At 46.5% G+C, this 14,557-nt stretch overlaps 1 protein-coding gene across 4 annotated transcripts in view; it reads left to right on the plus strand.

The window, feature by feature from the left end:
* The window catches only part of WHRN (whirlin), a 115,307-nt gene that overhangs the window by 90,940 nt on the left and 9,810 nt on the right, over positions 1-14,557 (plus strand). For 3 of the 4 annotated variants that reach the window (XM_081179701.1, XM_081179698.1, XM_081179699.1), the window contains 2 exons: positions 5,326-5,358; positions 12,257-12,328. In XM_081179701.1, coding sequence (XP_081035827.1) covers positions 5,326-5,358; positions 12,257-12,328 — 105 coding nt within the window. The remainder of the gene's footprint in view (positions 1-5,325; positions 5,359-12,256; positions 12,329-14,557) is intronic. The other variant, XM_081179700.1, reaches the window with a different exon arrangement.

Raw genomic sequence — 14,557 nt, forward strand, 5'->3', positions numbered from 1 at the left:
TCTGATATGTGCCATGGTTGGACATTTTCATGTCCCATCCCCTTTTAGTTAACAAGATATAGCTGAAACTCAAACTAAACATTACATATATGTAAATGTGTCTTTGAAGATGGCCTGTAACTCAGTGGTAGAGCATCTGTTTTGCAAGCAGAAAGTCCCAGGTACATTTCCTGGCACATCCAGATAGGGTTGGGAATGCTCCCAGTCTGAAACCCTGAAGAGCTTCTTCCAGTCAGTGTAAATAGGGTTGAGTTAGGTGGACCCATAGGCGAACTCAGACAGTGGGGTCTCCAGTCAATGACTAACAAAGCCCTACCATAAAACTTAACCAGTTGCTCCAGGCCTTTGCTGAGACAACTTGGATGGTTGACGTCTGTTACAGGAGCACTGTTCATTGTCCTGAACCTGAGAAACATTGATCTCCTTTCAAAGTGCCTTTGCCTTTGGAACCAGAAACTACAGACCTCTCTGTATAAGATGGCTTCTTACGTCTTCAGGCTGCTGTTTATTAAAACGCAAATTGCCAGCACAAGATGCCAAATCTAGACTGGGATCTTAGTGAGAGGGGGAGCACTGGAAGTTTTAATCTTTTGCTTCAGTTTCAGATTGTATACCCTGTGCATACAATTTCCAGGGGGAAGATGCAAGCTCCAACTAACAAAAATCAGATATGTGGGGCACCATCCAAATCACAAGCTCCCCTCCCATACAGGATAAAACAACCCTGCATTTAAAGGCACAGCTAGGTATCGTCGCCATCTGATTTGACTTTATGACATGATCACATAGCCAAACGTGATGCATTGGCAGCCACCAACTTGGATGGCTTTAAAAGGGGGTTAGACAAATTCATGGACGGCTATCTAGGCTGCTTGTCATTAAGAGTGTGTTCTCTCTCCGCTGTCAGAGGCACTCTGCTTCTGAATACCACTTGTGGGGAATCTCAAGTGTGGAGAATGCTGTTGGGCTCAGGACCTGCCTGCAGGCTTCCCTTTGGGAAATCTAGATGGCCTCTGTGAGAAGGAGATACTGGACTTGATGGGCCTTTGGCAAGGCTCTTCTTGCATCCTTAGGTCCTTAGAGTCTTTTCTCCCTGACTTCTGCCTGTTAAAACTACACCCAATCATAGACTTTGCCGCTTTCTGTAGGGCTATGTGGGGAAACATAGCCTTATGCCTGTTCAGCTGACCTCTTCACCTCTCCCCTCCTGCCAACCTTCCCCGCGCCTCAGTGTCATTGTTATATAACATCAGTGGCGTAGCGTGGGTTGTCAGCACCCGGGGCAAGGCAAGCAATTTGCGCCCCCTAACCCGTGGATTTGCGCCCCCTAACCCTAACCCCCAGATGTTGCGCCCAGTACAGCCGCCCCCCCTGCACCCCCCACGCTACGCCACTGCTAAGGGGACAAGGAACACGCGTGGGGTGGGTGGAGAAGGATGTGGCTAATAATGCAGGAGCGGGGTCTAAGGGGAAAAGGAGCTCGCATGGGGTGGGTGGAGAAGGAGCTTTTCGGAGAGCTGAGCGGGGAGGGGGGAGGGAAAGAGCACTGTTGCTTTAAAGGAGCCAACCAGACAGCAGCCACTTACAGCAGTGTAAGCAGCTCCTTTCCACTCCCGCTTTGCTCCTTCTCTCCCTCTTTGCTGCTTTACACAGCTAATGGCAAATCCCCTGCAACCCAAGTCCTGCTCAGCGGATCAGCTGAGACGCTGGGAGAATTGTAATTTCCCCCTCTCCCTCATCCCGTGCCCTCCTGTCCCCAGCAGCCTTTTAAAAAACTTTTTTACTGGTTTTCACTGCGCTCGTGGCTCAGAGCCCTCCTGTGCCCTGCCGTCCCTCTGCAGCCTCATTGCTCCGTTTAGAGAGCGCACGGACCTTTGCAAGCTGAGGCTGCAGCAGCTGTTGCTGGCTACGCGGCGCTTTTTCCGGGTCCCTATGGCTCCCGTCTGTCCCTCCTCGCGTGTAAGCGGCTGCTGCCCGCTTTGCTGGCATGGCTCTCCTTCCCTCCCTCCTCCTCAGCTCCACCCCCTCCTCCTGGCTGTAAAGCAAGCATGAGTGCTCACTCCACCTCCTCCTCCTCCCGGCTTTGCTGCTGCTGCTGCGCGGCTCTTTTCCTCCACCGACGGCGCGCTGCGCCTTGGAGAGGTTCCCGCTTCCTCGAGGGGGGCCGGCCAAACGCGCCCCCCAAAATGTTGCGCCCGGTGCGGCCGGCACCCCTGGCACCCCCCACGCTACGCCACTGTATAACATCTCAGAGACCTCGTCACATACACGACGTCTAATTAAGTTAGCATAATCACCTCTAAGCATGCAGCCTCACCGCCACAAAATTAATTTGCTGGCCATAAAACACCTTTTCATCATAAACGCATTAGCAGCCTTGGGAAATTGAAAACCTCTTTTAATAAATGGAGCTGATGATTCTGGTAGTTCAAAGGCAGGCATTGCCCAGGGGGTGGAGGCTGGAGGAGGCTGGGAGTGTTGCCTGGAGATGGAATAGGAAACCACACTGCTGTGCTTTTTGAGGGCTAATTCTAGAAATATTATTAATTAATTTCTTCTTGTTGTTGTTATACAGTTGATATGCCAACATGGCTTCTAAGCAGCTTACAGCTTTACAATACTAATGATATCCTTTCCTTTGTTCTGCCCTCACTCTGATTATTTAGAATAGGAGTGTGGCATCTTAGGCCCAGGGGGTCACCTGTGGCCCTTGAGGCTTTTCTAGCTGAGGTCACGCAGCTCATCGGCCTTGTTCTGTACCCTCCTTGAGTGTTTTTGCCTGCGTGTAATCTGTCCTCTGATTATTCTTCCTGCTTGACTGGATGTGTGGGTATAGAAACTAGCCTACTGGTAAAAGAGGTAAAATTTGCATTCAGTTCTCCTCCCACTTTTGCCTCTGGTACTGCCCAGCACTGGCATGTGGTCCCTGCAAAGTTGCACAGAAGGGAACGCCATGCTGGGTTGCTGACTGGTGCAGCAAAATGGGAGAGTGACACTCTGTTCTTTAAAGCACTGTGTTGTCTGCCCGTAAGCAGCCAGGCCTGGTTCAAGGTGTTCATAATTCCCTAAATGGCTCATAGCCAGTGGAGGTTGGTTCATGAGGGAAAATGGGGCACTGGCCAACCAACCTCAATCATTCCCAGCCTGTCTGTCTTCTTACTTTTCCATTTCCGGTGTGTTAAGCAGTTGGTCCCTTACCTTTCTCGCCCTGATCTGGCCACAGTGATCCATGTGAAGGTCACCTCCAGGCTTGATTATTGTAACTCACTGCCCTTGAAGCTGACCCAGAAACTCCAACGGGTGCAGAATGCCGCGGCAAGGCTCCTTACGGGGTCCTTGCTGCAAGATCACATTCATCCAGTGCTTTACCAGCTGCACTGGCTCCCAGTGGAGTACAGGGTCAGGTTTAAGGTGCTGGTTTTGACCTTTAAAGCCCTATGCGGCCTAGGACCCATGTACCTACGGGACCGCCTCTCCTGGTATGCCCTGCGGAGGACCTTAAGGTCCACAAATGACAACACTTTGGAGGTCCCAGGTCGCAAGGTGGTTCGATTGGTCTCAACTAGGGCCAGGGCCTTTTCAGTCCTGGCTCCGACTTGGTGGAACGCTCTGTCACAAGAGACTAGGGCCATGCGGGATTTGACATTTTTCCACAGGGCCTGCAAGACAGAGCTGTTCTGCCTAGCCTTTGGTTTGGACTCAGTCTGACCCTTATGTTTCCCTCCCCTTATGGTGTTGATTTATCGGCTACTTTTAAAATGAGGCTGCATTTTAAATTGCATTTTAACCTGTATTTTAAATTCTTTTCTTTTCTTTTCCTCCCCCCCCCCTTATGTTTTTACTGTGATTTTATTGGTGTTAGCTGCCCTGAGCCTGGCTCTGGCCCAGGAGGGTGGGGTATAAATAAATTTTATTATTATTATTATTATTATTATTATTATTATTATTATTATTATTATTATTATTACTTTCATCCATGTAAGGCTGTGGTGGAGACTGTCAGCACCCTCCTACTTATCCTCAATGTTGCCCTACGTAGAAGCAGGGAGCAGGATGAGGTCAAAGCTGGAATTAGTTGTCTCTGTCATTAGCTCTGGCGCCACCTGCTGTTCCAATGGGACCAACCACCACTGCCCTAAGCCTAAGTATCTTCAGGAGAACACCCTCCAGCAGCAGCCAGCTCTGTCCTTAAGAGAGTAAACTATGCTGTGATCCTTGGATGAAGGGCAGTATAGAAATATAATAAATAATAATAAGATCAGCAAAGAAGGATCTTAAAACTAGGATTTGCAGCAATGGCATGCACCGAAGGGCCTTCTGCATCAAATCACAGAATTGCACAGTTGTAAGCGACCCCTCATTCCTAAGCGGGTGGCACTGTGGGTCAAACCACAGAGCCTAGGGCTTGCCGATCAGAAGGTCGGCGGTTCGAATCCCCACAACGGGGTGAGCTCCCGTTGCTCGGTCCCTGCTCCTGCCAACCTAGCAGTTGGAAAGCACGTCAAAGTGCAAGTAGATAAATAGGTACCACTCTGGCGGGAAGGTAAACTGCGTTTCCGTGCGCTGCTCTGGTTCGCCAGAAGTGGCTTAGTCATGCTGCCCACATGACCCGGAAGCTGTATGCTGGCTCCCTCGGCCAATAAAGCGAGATGAGCACTGCAACCCCAGAGTCGGTCATGACTGGACCTAATGGTCAGGGGTCCCCTTTACCCTTTACCTAAGGGACCCCTCAAGGGCCAACAAGTACAACCCTTTCACACACTGTGGTGCACATTAGGGGCTACAGCTGTTTAAACAGTTTGACATGAGGGCTGTAGCTCAGCAATAGAACACCAGCTTTGCATGCAGAAGGTCGCAGGTTCAATCCTCAGGATCTCCAGGTAGGACTGGGAGAGGATCCTTGTCTAAGGCCCTGAACAGTAAAGTGAGGGTTTGTATTTATAATTGTTGTTAATTTTCTGAATGCTTTAATTTTGGGTTTGTTCCACCCCCCCATCTCTTTATGCATTATTTTTCTTTTGTCATGCATCACTCTGTTCTCTGTTGGAGGACAAATGTTTCGTAACTACAATTATAATAATGTCAAATCACAATTAAAATCAACAAAACCCAGAAATGCAAAAGCAGCACTTAAAACAGTTTTTAAATGGATACTGGGCGATATACACCATTGTTCAATCCTCTTTTTTCAAGAGCTCAGCTGGTACCATGGGTGTGTTTGAACACTGAACCTGAAGGATATATTGTTTGCTTATTTTACCCTCCTTCTAACATATTTCTCTTCTCCTATCCATTATTTTATCTTTTTTTAAATGGCCCCACCAGGAGCGACTCTTGTGGCTTATTGACCTCATGGAGGTAAGCAACTCCTAATGGGTGCTGGCTGGGGTTTGGTTCCTGTTAACAGGGGGAATTGAGTTGGATGGGACTTAGCCAAAGTACCTGCTTTTTTTCCAGCCTGAGGGCTACATTCCCATCTGGGCTGCCTTCTGGGGTCACATGCCAGAGGTGGGCAAAGTAAGAGGCAAAAGGAAGTGGAGCAACAAATAAAACTTTTTACCTTTGTACAATAGTCTAGCTTCTACACACGGTCCACCTGGGCAAGCAGGAGACCTCATTGGAGTTCGAGGACGCCTTCCTGCCAGGCATGAATACTCTAAGGAGGGTATGATGCTGGGCCACTGAGGGGTATTTCCTGGGGAGAGGAGTAGTGGTATGGGGAAAGTCCTAAGGGCCAAATAGAGATGTTTGGAAGGCTGCAGTCAGCTCCTGATGCCCCTCAACCCTGTACCAGAATCATTTCTTTCTTTCTTTTCTTTTTTTTAAAATACTTTTTATTTTGCTTTTAAAAATACAGATAAATATAAACAACCAAAATTACAAAAGAAAAACCCTTAATAATAATAATAATGAAAAAAGCTAAAAAAAAACCTACAAAAAGTATCAAAGTACATGGCACAGAACATAAGCCATTATGGGAAAGAAAAGGGAAAAAAGAAAAAGGAAAGAAGAAGGAGGAGGAGGAGAAAAAAATGAAAAGAAAAGAAAAGAAAAAAAGGGGGGAGGAAAAAAGAAAAAAGAGAACAAGGGGAAAAGAAGAGGAAGATGAGCCAAAACACAAGAAGGCTCATCTATTGTACGCTTCCGTCAAGGTCACAACAGATCATTATTCTTATCAATTCTCTCTATCTGCATTCCATAGAATCCCTCATCTTGGTATCAGGGAACAAAACGTAACCAGGTCTTTCTTGATGAAACCTTATCCCCTAGATAAATATTTAAACATTCCCAAAATCATTTCAATCGGTGGTTCCCAAACTCTTTTGGGCCGCCATCGCCTTATGTCAAGGGCATTCCCCAGCCAAAGGAGTGCACCAGCAGATATTGTCAAAGATAACACATACAGTCACTTCTACAGCTCTGGATACCTACACACCAATCTTGCAGCTAGGCCGCTATTCCCAGGTCCACACTCTATGGAGCAGCTGTAGCAACTGGGGACCAGTCTTCCTCCACCTGTTTATGTAAAAGCTGTGTGCACATAGTCGGAGAATGCACCTGTGTGGCAACTTCCTCTGCTCATCCCTTTTCAATCCCCTCCTGGTTCTGGAAGACAGCAGTGCAGGAGAGCGTGAGAAAGCACCCGGCCCTTCACTTGCCTTACCTGCCTCTTCTTCTCACCCATCCTGTGCTCTACCCAGGGCTATCTTAAGCATATCCGGCGCTGTGGTGCAAATATCCCTCCAGTGCCCCACCCCCTGTTTCCCAGAGTTGTCAACCTTTCCCCAAGCCTCTGTGGAGATCGCTCTCCTCCTGTGGGGGCTTGGGAAGGAAGGTGCACACTCGCCAGTCATATAGTTGGCAGGGCGCAGCTTCCATCCTAAGCCTCTGCGGGGATTGCTCTCCTCCTGCGGAGGCTTGGGAGGCAAGCTGCACGCCCACCAGCCATATGGTTGACGGGGAGCAGCTGGCAGGTGTGCAGGGAGGAGAGGGAAGGCTGCTGGCAAAGCCATGCAGCTTCCCCACTCGCTGGGGCGCTCCTGAGAGGCCGGCGCCCTGGCGCAATGTACCAGTGAACCCATTGGGAAAGAAGAAGAAGAAGAGTTTGGATTTGATATCCCACCTTTCACTCCCTTTAAGGAGTCTCAAAGGGGCTAACATTCTCCTTTCCCTTCCTCCCCCACAACAAACACTCTGTGAGGTGAGAGGGGCTGAGAGACTTCAGAGAAGTGTGATTAGCCCAAGGTCACCCAGCAGCTGCATGTGGAGGAGCGAAGACGAGAACCCGATTCACCAGATTACAAATCTATCGCTCTTAACCATTACACCACACTGGCTCTCAGTGCTCTGTCTCTACCTTTCAGCTCTGAAAGCTTCCCCTGCCTTCAGCTCTTGCCTCCTGGCTGGCACAGGTCTCCACAAATCACTGCCCCCCTCTTCGGAGCCAGACTCCAGCCACCCTTCCCTTGGTGCACACTTGTCAGCATCTGCCCAGTTCCATAAACTCATCCCCCGTGCCCCCTACCCTGTAAAAAATGGTTTGCACAACCCAGTACAGAAGATAACAACACAATAACATTCAACACAGTAACAATTAACTGCACACTTATTAAAAATCCAGTTAATACTTAGTTTAATTAATTAGTTCGGCAAAACTGGTAAACCTGATGTAGTGATATCAGCTTTTCTAAGCCTGACAGCCATTTGCACCTCCAGCACTCCTGCCACCCCCTTGCCTCTTAACACTCCCTTAGGTAATCCCACTGCATTCCCACACCCCACCCAGATATGGAAGTGCCCACTATGGGGACCTTTGATCTAAGTGCCAAATCACATCTGCAACTCAGCAGGTAAAATATGTTCAAGAACGTTTCCATGGCATATTTTCCTGCAGTGTGTGGAGCAACAAATAACATTTTTATCTTCGCACAATGGGCTAGTTCGAGTGCTATCCTTTTAGTGCTATCAATCCCATTTCCTCTAAAATTGGTATTTCAGTAATTGTGTGGTTTACACAGATGACGGGGGTTGAAGGAAGTGACAAACAGCATATTGATCAGTTCAAATAGGAAGCTGCTTCCTTGATTCTTCCTCTCAGTGCCTGACCAATGCAAACCATCTGGCCAGGCCTGCTTTATCATCACCTCCCTGGCTAATAGCTTCTTTTTTTTTTTATCACAGGCAGGTCCTCTAAGTGGGAGGTTAACTGTGTGCTGAGATAATTGGAAGCAGCTATGCCTGGTCATAGCAATGCATTTATTGCTAATTTGCTTAAAACAGAGCTGGCCTCAAAATGGGGGGGGGGGGCAGCGCCATAATGTTTATTTTATCTACTGGTATTTTCCAGCTATGTAATGCAACACATGAGAGTGGTTGGACTATATCCACACACACACACACACATACTAGAGGCTGCCACCCCTGCATGCAAGACCACCAGTGCTGCCTACCCCAATCTCTGTTGCCAAACCCCCTTCCTCTCCATTTACACCTTGCCCAACCTTTCATCCCCTCACAGCTCTTTCAACTTCACCCCCCACCCATATATTCTTTTTAGGAATTTAGGAAGCTGCCTCTGTTCAAATGGATCTTAGCCAGAACTTGTTGAATATAGCAGAGCATATGCAGACTGTCCAAAAGCAGTCAGTTGCAGGCAGGATGAAGCAGGAACAAGACGCTGCTACCAGTAACTTGGTTACTTATAGGTTTATTATTTGCAGCAGAATCGCAAGTTACTATATACGGGATACAGACACAGATCTTAACTCTCTCACAGAACAAACTCCAATGAACTCTCAAACCACACACTGACCAACCAACTAACCAACCAGGAGTCATCATGCCTATGTGGAGACCTTGAACAATAGCAGAGTTGTATCCAAAAGTCCCTCTGCTCAGTCTTCCTGGCCTTTTGCCAACTTCTTAATTGCTTCTGTGGGAAGCTGCATCAAACAGCACGTAGTCAAAAATCCCAACAGCCTCACTGGTCCACCTAGCTCAGTATTGCTGACAGGTGGTTGTCTCAGCTCCTGCTCCAAAACACATAAGCAGAGGCTCTAACTTGTGAGACAGAGGTTCTTGTTCAGAGGTGTACTTAGGGGTTGGCTCCCGCCAATGGCACAGGTCCAGAAGGGGTGCAAAAATCATGCCTTTTCACACTGGGTCGCAGTGGCTAGGAATCTGCTTCCCCGCATGCCCCCACACTCCTCAGGCCCCTCTTCCACTGTTTTTATTCTTCTCCCAGCCTCCTATCCTGGGATTTCGTACCTTCCTCACCTTTTGCACTGGGTTCTTCTCCAGTCTTCCAACACCTCCCTGTGTGTACAGTCCCCTCAGTAACCCAGGATAGAGGATGCCCAAAACGAAGAAGAAAAGGCAAAGTAAGGAAAGAAGAAGATGCAGGAAGATAAAAACACTAAAAGAATGAAAAAAGAAAAGGAAGGAAAAGAGAGAGAGAGAAATAAAAAGGGATTCCAATTCTCCATCTTTCAGTTTTATATACAGTACAGTGATACCTCAGGTTACAGACGCTTCAGGTTACAGACGCTTCAGGTTATAGACTCCTCTAACCCTCACCCTACAGTTTGGTCTGTAATGGATCCACTTGGATGTAGAGTTCCATTCAAGACAGCCCCAAGCAAAAGAATGACATTTTAAGGAAATCCCCCAATGTTAACTGAACCAAAAGGAGGTGTCTATCTCATATTTTCTAGTCCTTTTCCTCCTCAACAACCCGTCACCTTCAATAATTTTCTGACTGACAGCCCCAACAGTCCCTTGGCTGCCAGAGAGACAAACTAGCTATTTAATGTTTGCTTAAAAACAAAAAAAAGTTCTAATCTTCCATTTCCATTGATTCATTTTCAGCATTATTTTGACATTTGATAATGGCATTTGGGCTATAATTAGATTTAAAAGCTGGAGGGGGGGGCTGTATACACCTGAGAAGGAACTGATTTGGTGACAGGGAAAGAATTATGTAAAAATAGTGTTTGTGTGTGCAAGAGAGGGGGAGAGTGGCATTTTTTTTTTATTTAAAGATTTTCTTGGGTTACAAAAGTACACACATCGTCTCTAATTTCAGATCACAGAGTCCTTTCCACAGATCAGCTCTATTTAATGTGAGATGTTGAATATAGTATAAAGTTGGGGGAGAAGAGAGGTGAGGAAAGAGATCGGGGAGGCAGAGAATGAGGGTAGTAAACTTTCATACTTTTGCATAGTATGTGCAATGTTTTTGTGCCAGGATCATGTGGGAAGGTTCTCTTTCTATTCATTCATTCATTTCCATTGGCTCTGAAGGAGATTGGGGGGCAGGGCATGGCTGTGTGCCTATAACTGACTGCAGAGAGTTTTGTTTGTTGTTCCATGCCTTCTGTAAGCCTTGGGTCACCAACATGAGGCCTACAAGTACTGTATTTTTCCAGACCATAAGACGCACCTAGTCTTTGGAGGAGGAAAACAAGAAAAAAAATATTCTGAATCTCAGAAGCCAGAACAACAAGAGGGATGCTGTGCAGCGAAAGCAGCGATTCCTCTTGCTGTTCTGGCTTCTGGGATAGCTGCACAGCCTGCATTCGTGCCATAAGATGCACACACATTTCCCCTTACTTTTTAGGAGAGAAAAAAATGAGTCTTATAGAGCAAAAAATACGGTACATATGACTCCTGCAGGATCCCAACCACCCCTGCTGAAATTAGGCTTGAAAGTATTTTTTGACCAGTAGATGGATTTCTTTCGAGCCTAACAGGGGTACAAGTTTCAGGGTAGTTACAGCCAGAGGTGCAGTGGTCCAGGGTCACTAGAGGGAGGGGCAAACACGCATTACTATTTCTGCAGCAGGGTCTTTGCCTCCAGCATCTTAGAACCACCCAATCAGCATGAAAGGGTAGCTTTTAAGGCACTGAGAAAAAGTCTTCTTAACCTTTGTTCTGATTGGAACTGACTGATAAGGGCGAAATGAGCCAAGTCAACCACCGAAGCTGCTAGGGTCACTCTGGAGAAGAAGACATGTAGTAAGAACACCAAGGAATCAGAGAATTGTAGATTTGGGAGGGTCAACACATGGTCCCCCATCCAATTTGAAATGATAGCTTTGCAAATGCACTTGAAGTTTTATTTTTGCATCACTGAGGCAGAGGAGTTTTTCTATATGTTCCAAAGTTAATCATTTAGAAACACTGAAAATAGAAATGGCTTCATTTTCAAGAGAACTGTGTGCAAGTTCTGCTATGCACAATGGAACTTCAAGGGAAACATAACTTAAGTCACCCCAAAAGAAGATATTGGAGCATTCCAAGCCATTTGCCCATGTACGAACAAAAAAATATTAGATCTTGCTAAAAGTCAGCACATGGAAATCTGTACTGATCATTGTGATGCATGCCTAATGATTATATACGGTAATCCTATAAGTGGGTGTAGTTATGACTTTCATGAAGGCACTTTGCACTTCAGAATTAGCCACTACACTACTAGTTACACCAGAGGAAAGGAAGAGTTGCAGTAACTGTGTGGTGCCTACAGAAGTTTCTCAGGTTTGCAAATGTGTTACAGGCCCCCCAAAGGATGGCAAGACCTGCTGCATGCAATCCAGAGAACCTTGTTTAAAAGAGAGGTGCATAATTTATTTATCTCCTGGTATGCCCCGCAGAGGACCTTAAGGTCCATGAATAACCATAGTTTAGAGGTCCCGGGCCCTAAGGAAGTCAGACTATCCTCCACCAGGGCCAGGGCCTTCTCAGTGATGGCTCCGACCTGGTGGAACGCTCTGTCCCATGAGACCAGGGCCCTGCAGGATTTAAACTCCTTCTGTAGGGCCTGTAAGACAGGGCTATTCCACCTGGTCTTTAATTTGAATTCAGCCTGATCTTTTATTTCCCTTCTTTTCCCTCCCCCTCCCCTTTTATGAAGATCACCCGCTCTGAGACCCCACAGCTAATTCTCCCCTGGCCTCCTCGCTGGCCCAAGTAGGACTAATTCAGCCAGCTAGCCCTGGGGGTTATCTAATGCTTATTAGATGGATTTCCCCTAAATTGATTTCTGAACTTTGAATTTTATTGTTATTCATGTTTTTATACTGTGTTTTATGCTGCTTTTACAATTAAGTGTTTTAAATTTGTTGTTAGCCGCCCTGAGCCCGGTTTTTGAACCAGGAAGGGCGGGGTATAAATAAAAAATTATTATTTTATTATTATTGTATTTATTTATTACAAAATAAAAAATAGGACCTTTATCTTCCTCCTTTGTGGCTAGAATACGTCAGACTTGGAAGGGAGCAGAAACGGAAGTCAAAGCAACATCAATGCCCTGCCTGACATCTCACTGGTAAGGCATGTTCTCATCCAATCCACCACCTACCATCCTCTACTTACCCACAGTAATGCTCCCTCTCTGTCAGGACCACGACACATATCCAGGGTGCCACGCAATATGCAGCAAACATGCACTTTCTTGGCGTGAAGATATTAATCTAATTGGCAGCTGATTTTCATGATCACACCTTATGCCAGGCTTCCTAATTGGCCACCATCTGGCATCTATCCTACTGTTCTATTGCTCTACAACACATTTGTCTTGATATGTGAACAGCTTGAGTCTTTCACGGGAAAAGCTTGATTTTGAGCAGTTAGCAGAGGATACTAATCCCTGTGGAATGGGGTAGGGGGTGGGTGGGGCAGAGCCTTACTTTGATTATGTCTGCAGCTCAGCTTCCATAACTATGGCCCAGCAATCCTAACTCCTCAGGGTGATAGTCATACATTTATTTTTTCTTTTCTTTTCTGTTTTTATCATTCCAAGATTCCCTGGAGTTCTTTCTGCCCATCTCTCTTTGCATAAGGTGACCTGAAAAATTACAGGTGTATCTTGGTTAGGGATGAAGGGAAAGCTCAAATCAGTACACATCTGAAGCTAAATCTGTGAAATTCACACTTATGCGAACTGAAACGTAACCATCCTTCAAAAAGTACACGTTTCTGAATTGTGTGATGCGGTTCTCCAAAAACAATGTGTACAAAAATGTAGGGTCAAGTGTGCATAAAAACCCCACATCTTAGTGAAAGGAAAATATAAGAATGCATTATATTAGGGGGAATTGCTTGCAAAAATGTGAACATGAGTCAAAATTGCAAATGAAAAATGAGTTTGTTGAGCTAAATTTGCACTGAGATGCTGGTGTTTTTCATGGGAGATGTTTAAAAATAATAATCATAAATTGCTGCAGAAGGTGAAGAACTGAATTCTAGATTGGAAAAATGAGAAACCCGAGAGGACCAAAAGTGACAGATCCTTCTACCCCTAATCTAGGTATTTATTGATGACACCTAGAAATGCAAGGTTCTAGAAGTCCAGCTTTAGCCCACTAAATCTTTCTTATGAGAATGGCTTAAGTGTGCACTGTAATTTTGCAACAGAGGAGGATGGGAGGAAACAGGTTTACACTGCCTCCAGTCACACACACACACACACACACAGAGAGAGAGAGAGAGAGAGAGAGAGAGAGAGAGAGAGAGAGAGATGAATCTACCTCCCATTAGCTGCTCTGCCCACCACTCCACCAGCTCCAGTGGTTACCAGCCAGAGGTACTAACTTGAATAAAATATTGCAGGGGCCCAGGTAAGTCCCACCCCACATAACTGATCACATGAATGTGGTGTACACACACCATTTGAATGGCAGTGCCCAGAAACTGGGTGGGGGGCTGGCCCCCTCAAACATTTTATGGGGGGGTGAAGCCCCCACAGCCCCTAGGAGTTGGCTCCTATGTTACCAGCTGCCACTGATGCTGAGTATTTATTAAAGTGGACATTGGGTAAATGTAGGAATGGCACAGGCCTAATATTGTATGGATGCCCCACTTGTGGTTTGCAACTAAAATAAGAACCACCGGTTGTATCCAATTCAGTTCTACTCAGAGTAAAAGGTAAAGGTAAAAGGACCCCTGACCATTAGGTCCAGTCGTGACCGACTCTGGGGTTGCGACGCTCATCTCACTTTATTGGCCGAGGGAGCCGGCGTACAGCTTCCAGGTCATGTGGCCAGCATGACTAAGCCGCTTCTGGCGAACCAGAGCAGCACACGGAAATGCCATTTACCTTCCCGCCGGAGCAGTACCTATTTATCTACTTGTACTTTGATGTGCTTTCGAACTGCTAGGTGGACAGGAGCAGGGACCGAGCAACGGGAGCTCACCCCGTCACGGGGATTCGAACCGCCGACCTTCTGATCAGCAAATCCTAGGCTCTGTGGTTTAACCCACAGCACCACCCATGTCCCTCTACTCAGAGTAGGTTCATTGAAATGATTGAATCTCAGTTTGGCCCAATCTGCACTTAGAGCCACTTTAAATAGTCATGGCTGGAAACTGCAGTTTCTTAAGGGAATTGAGAGTTTGTAGGCTACCTCCTTTTCCCCTCCTAGAGTGGCTGAAGAAGAAGAAGAAGAGTTTGGATTTGATATCTCACTTTATCACTCCCCTTAAGGAGTCTCAAAGTGACTAACAATCTCCTTTCCCTTCCTCCCCCACAACAAGCACACTGTAAGGTGAGTGGAGC

The sequence above is a fragment of the Podarcis bocagei genome (assembly GCF_964188305.1).
Source record: "Podarcis bocagei genome assembly, chromosome: Z".
Classification (NCBI taxonomy): Eukaryota; Metazoa; Chordata; class Lepidosauria; order Squamata; family Lacertidae; genus Podarcis; species Podarcis bocagei.